The sequence below is a fragment of the Amblyomma maculatum genome, chromosome 1 (genome assembly GCF_055883805.1).
Source record: "Amblyomma maculatum isolate TAMU_Amacu chromosome 1, ASM5588380v1, whole genome shotgun sequence".
NCBI lineage: Eukaryota > Metazoa > Arthropoda > Arachnida > Ixodida > Ixodidae > Amblyomma > Amblyomma maculatum.
This window is the reverse complement of record NC_139344.1, coordinates 385,558,932-385,564,931: the sequence shown is the minus strand read 5'-3', so window position 1 is coordinate 385,564,931 and position 6,000 is coordinate 385,558,932. Positions and strand designations below refer to the sequence as shown.

At 44.3% G+C, this 6,000-nt stretch overlaps 1 protein-coding gene across 1 annotated transcript in view; it reads left to right on the top strand.

The window, feature by feature from the left end:
• Positions 1 to 581: 581 nt before the first annotated feature.
• LOC146208427 (sodium-coupled monocarboxylate transporter 1-like) overlaps positions 582 to 6,000 on the top strand; it is a 36,145-nt gene continuing 30,726 nt past the window's right edge. The window contains exons 1-3 of the mRNA XM_084578494.1: positions 582 to 914; positions 2,899 to 2,964; positions 3,067 to 3,118. Of these exons, the coding sequence (XP_084434620.1) occupies positions 582 to 914; positions 2,899 to 2,964; positions 3,067 to 3,118 (451 nt within the window). The remainder of the gene's footprint in view (positions 915 to 2,898; positions 2,965 to 3,066; positions 3,119 to 6,000) is intronic.

Sequence of the window (6,000 nt, the reverse complement as noted above, 5' to 3'; positions counted from 1 at the left end):
TAACCTGAGTTGATTAGGGACGTTAAACCTCACAAACCAAACCAAACCAAACCATACTATTTGACACAAGTGCACTTGTCGAAGTTCATCGAGTTTGTAAAGCAGCTGTGCAAACCACAGTTTTGTTGTCCCCATATTTTTATGCCTTCTCTGTCGTTTAGACCAACAATCCTTTCTTCTGAACAGTCTGTTATAATGTTCTACTAAACAGCTGCACAAAGCTGTTCTGAGAAGAGATAAAAGCGTTAGCTTGCACATGCATCGGCTATCTGGATGATTCGCGCTGATTTCACAGAAGTGTTTTTCTGCGCAAGAAGGGCACGTGCCTGTTTTTCAGTCCATCTGCATCCGGCTGCATTCATTTAGGTTGTTCTGTTCACTGGCAATGTGCTTATGAATCATGACCAAAGAACGGTCGATAGCTGTAGGTGCCAACTGCAACTGTGTGTATTGCGCATAGCTCTGCCGACAAATCAGTGGTTGGATATCAGTGCACAGACGTGAACTCAGAGCTTCACTGTCTATTGACCGACGCTTTTCTCCTGTGGCATACAGTTTATTTGCGCAAGGCGAAGTAACTCATGGCTCAGCCGATCGACTACGCCACCTTCTCGCTGTTCACCGGTGCCGGCCTTGCAGTGGGAGGCTACTTTTCCTTCCGTAAAAGTCGACAACAAGGAGACACCGCGGACGAAGTATTCTTGGGTAGCAAGTCTCTGCAAATACTTCCTCTGGCAGCCTCTGTCCTTGCAACTGTTGGGTCTGCGACTGGCGTCATCGGGTGGCCCTCGCACATGTACGCTTACGGCATGCACACGGGTTGGATCGTCGTGTCCAACTTGCTACTGATCCCGATTGCCGTGAGCGTTGTCGTTCCTGTCTTATATTCACTCAACATCACGTCAGTCTTTCAGGTTAGTTTCATGGTCTGTTTTTTGAGCTTCAAGAAATGAATTTCTTCATCTCATGCAAGCTTGCACACATACTGCTGAGTGGGAATTTTGTCTATTAGTTAGTAATAAAAATGGTGAGGAGCTCGTGAAGAGGTGTTAAATAAAGAGCGTTCGCCAAGACAATTTACGAAGTGCCGAAATCTTCCAAGTATACTAGTAATAAATATAAAACCACGAAACTGCAAGACATATCTATAAGAAAGCAAATATGTGTGTAACAAAGCCACAAATTTTACTAGAGAGCAATCCTTCTTGGGCAAATCTGCCAGAATTCATATCTTAGCTTGCTTCTATCGAGCACTGAATCCATAGGTTTTCCTGCAGTAACAAGAAGAATTGAAACATTGAGTTCACGTAGTTATCTTTACACAGAAATTGAAAATGCCACACTATGCCAACGTATCATGTTTGTATTCTTCATTATACAATTTTGATCTTATGACTCTTATGACTGGGGCTTTCACACAGTATGGACAGTGCCCCCTTGAAATTAGCTGTAGCTCGTTTCTTTTCGCAAACTTTTATCTCTAAATCTTTGAAAAAGGCTGAATTTGTAGTACTGTAATTTGCGAAGAAACACATACACACACACATATATATGTATTGGTTACCAGTAGACCCTTTGTCAAGTGACTTTTGTTTTCGAGCTGAATGCGTAGACCAGAATAGCGCCGCCAAAAAATAAAGGGAGCAGGCCATCTTTCCCTTTATCACCGCTGCCTCTTGGAGGAAGCTTGCAGGTTTAAGCGAATACTCGCTGAGGAACCGACAGGGCAATTCATTCTGCAAGAATTAGGAGAGACCATTCGGCAACTGCCTTTACAGAATATCACTCGGACTGATGATCAAACTCCAGCTTGTTGGCGCGTCATACCTTGCGCGAAAGACGAGAAAAGTTAATGTGAAGGAATAAGATGTTCTCGTGCGCAGAGATAAGGGAGGCTGAGGGGTGCATTCTTTATTAGGCCACGAACAATATGCCCCGAACAGTGGCTTGATATCCGCATATCGAGACACAGTAAGACTCGTTTAACTATTATGCCATTTACATTTACAGTTCTGAAGCTTCATCGCTGCACATCTGCAGGAAAGCATTTTGAAGTGAAACGATTCGGGATGATGGCTGGCTGCTAGAAGACGCAATCACAAATAAACACCACGGACAGCTGCGGCACCATTTGCTGGGCAGTTTCTTTTTGAAGTGGGCACAAAAAGTGACCAAGTATAATATCGGTTCAACTTGATCAAATAAGGCTTCGAGCTCACCCCTAAAAGAAAATATGTAAGCGGAATGAAGCGATCATTTGGCTAATAGCAGCTTGTATAAGTATGCTCATTGTACACAGTATTTATGAGGCCCTGCCAAGGTGGCGCAGCAATTATGGCGCTTGACAGCCGTGTCAAAGGATGAGGGTTTGAATCCAGGCCGCGGCGGCCGATTTTCAATTGAGGCGAAAACGAAATCGCCCGTGTGGTGTGCGGTGTCAGTGTACGTTAAGGAGCGCCAGGTTGTCGAAATTTTCGGAGCACTCCACTACGGCATTTCTCATAGCCTTAATCACTGCTGGACGTTAAACCCCATAAATAAAACAAAACATTATTCCCAGAACCCATAAATCACAGGAGGGTGATTTCGGCATATAAATTGAGGTTGAAAATATATAAAAACGTATAGCCTCCCGATGAAAAAAAAAATCCTCCGCGTTTTTCTGAAATGCTCTGAATAATTGCGTTGCCTCCGGTAGGACAAAAACAGATTCATGGTTTTCTGTAGCGTTGTCAAAAATGACTTTAAATCCCGTATGCTAGCTCCTTAGATAAACAATTCCCTTATACAATCTTGCGAACAGTCTTTTGTTTGTCCGCTTTTCTGATTCTGCTACAAATGTTTAGAGATTTTGTAATTTTATGTCGCAATAATTATGCACGGCTGTTCTTTTTTCAGTACGTTCGACTACGCTACAATTTAGCAGTGTCTGTGATAGCGGCACTTACCTACATTACGTTATCGGTAAGTACACATGATATATTATCGAATTAAATAAGTATCATATAATGCATCGCCACACAATAGGATTAATTCACGTGCTTCGTTCTGATCCATATTTTTCAGCAAATGATTGGAGCGATAGCAATTTACGCAGCAGCGGTAGCCGTATCTTCACGTAAGTTACAGTATATTGATTTTCACTATTTATTATTTTCCAACTTTCAGACATCATGGAAAGCATAGGAACAAGTGAACCATAGAATGAGCAATTGGTCAGTAGACTATCGATAAACTACAATTTAAAAAAAAAAACCAGCTGCCTTCCATTATCCGTGCAAGGAATTCTTGCAATGAATATATGCCTCCAGGCACAGAGCTATTAGCCGGTTCTGTGAATTCTGGCTCCAAAAAAAGTAAATATTCAACTATCCTTGAGCCAAGTTTCACCATCGAGAGACATTGGCCATTGCTGCAGTCGCGGCTTTAGCTACGGCCTTGACTCGCTTCCGCTCTTTGTAACCTTTCCAATAACGGTATAGGCTAGCTTCTCATTGCTCAGTCGTCTCTGCAGCCTGTTAGGTACGGATGCGGTCTGTATTAGCGAGGTGTCTTCCTCTACGCCACGCCGCCTCTTTTTGTCACGCCACCTAGTGGATTCGCCCGAGACTACGCCCGCGAGCCTTGCCCGCACTCGTCAGACTGGCGTATGCGTGCAGAATATTTACCGTTGTTAGAAAAAGGAGCGATACAAATGAAACTTGATCAAGGTGACCATCTTGGCTACAAAACGCAAGTGTGTTCACAAGAGGTTTTATCGGTTGCGGAGATGCATGATTCCGTTCTCTCAACGGTAGGGTCCTCTGAGCAGCGTCACCTGGCGACAGATAGCTGAAGTATTGTAAAAATCAATACGAGCGTATTTAAAGCCTGCTGTATTCGTTGCCTCAGTGGCGTAATGAATTAACACTACTTAGCTGAGCACTTAGCGAATAAAATATATGTTCGAATCCTGTGTTTCTTACTTTTTTCTGAATGTCTTTTTTAAACTGCAACATTACAATAAGCTACCAATATCTTTCCTGGGGATGTTCCCCTTTAGGTTACATCAATCGATGTTTTTAATTGTTAATAGCCACAAAACCAGCCGTGAACACAGCCATGAGACAACAGCATGACAAGGCTAACAGTACCTAATTATTTTGAACGTAATCATTTCCTGCCTTTAGTGAGTGTATGTTACCTTTAGGTTGCGTTCAGACACACCTCTCGGTAACAATCGCAGTTTAACCCGCCGAGAGGCAACCAGTGACGAAAAAGAAGATGCGGGACCCTACCGTTGAGGAGACGGAATTACGGTGCGGAGATAGCAAACTGTTCTCGTTCCTGGGCTGAAGAAGATCATCTGTTGATTCGGCGGGTTCGAAGCCCAGTTACGGTAATAAGGCTTTACATCGTAGCTATGGCGAGGCGCGGATCATGATGGAGGACCCGCGGTACGTAGTTTGCGCCAAATAAGGACATTCGAAAATAAAGGCAACCATAGTGTAGCAGAGTGCGAAATTTCAAGGTGAAGTGTTAGGAGCTAGATAAACTTGCAGCATGGCATGCAAGCAGTTGAATTTACACTGTAAATGTCCGAGGAGAAATTTATATACGAATTGACCACGAGACGGCTTTTCGCTTGCCTCTCGGTACAGAATAATAGCTTTTGCGCCACGTGCATTGGCCTCATAAGGACAGCGGAATGGTAACGATAATGATCAGCATCACGAATCCTAGAAACCCGACCGAGTTTTTTTTACCTTTGAGCGCGACCTGATGAAACACTTGTAAAAATAAAACTCCTGAGACGATGGGATGGTGGCACGCAGACTACAAATTACCGAGCTGCTTCCGCCATAGTTGTCGCCTTGTCGTCGTCCTGTCATTTCTACGGTATTTGTTATGACGTCCCACGAGATGGCCTTCAACTCCGCTCTTTTAAAAACACTTGTCTCTATGCCAGACAAACCTAGGGGGGCTTAAGTGGGGTAGCGTTGGTGACTTGCGGATTTCTTGAGCAGCATTAGTGGCAGCAACTTTCTCGATGACTGAGGTGACCTGACCGAGATACCTGATGACAGCAAGCGGTCGAGAGTACGTCCACAAGGACATCATGTGTAGTAATCATTTATGCTGTAGGGTCTAAAGATAACTACGACATCCGGTGCTTAGGTAACGGGCATTATTGGCTCTTCAGACAAGTGCTTGGTCAGATGCAGGTACATAGTTTAATCTGCCAGTTATAGCTTCTGCCAGAAGGAAAAATAATAGAGAGATTTAGCTTACCGTGATCCGCGATCCGCCACCATGACCCTCTACCGCACGTGGGCGAGGCGCACAAGCTGATTGGTCCCGACGCGGACGGTCTATGTGCCGCCATCAAGTATGTGACGCGATCTAACGGCGAATAGGTGGTGTGGGCATGCGCAGTGGAACCCGCGGTGGTGGACCACGGTAGCTGATCGCGGATCACGGTAAACTAAAAATCTCTAGTAGTATCGTGCCCAGGAATACTTGTATGCGGCGTGCTTGCAGAAGAAAAAAAAAACGGAGCATGAGCACTAATGTCCGCTTCTCAGTATCATATGCGCCCGCAAGAAACGCTAGACTGGTGTCTCAACTCCTATCATCGCATGCTACTTACCAGGACATTGTATAATAGAATGCGGCCTTTCAGGTCAATACAGCTATTTGTGTGTTTTATGTAGGACGGGAAATGGTGGTCCTCGGCTGAAATGAAAAACAATTTCGTCATACCGAATATTTTAGAAATGCGGAATATATACAACTATGCAACTTTTATATAACTTTTTCGCTCCTATGTTCTCATATTTGCAGCTTAATTATCTTTATCTTCCGCCAAAATCTTCATCCGCTGACTTGCCTTATACATACGGACTGTTCGCATCACCTTGCCAACATCTGGTCCGTCCTCTTTTGCGCATCTCACGCCACGGTTCGCACTGAACACACCATTACGGCATTGCAGCATGGGAAGAGAAGAATGCGCGCACA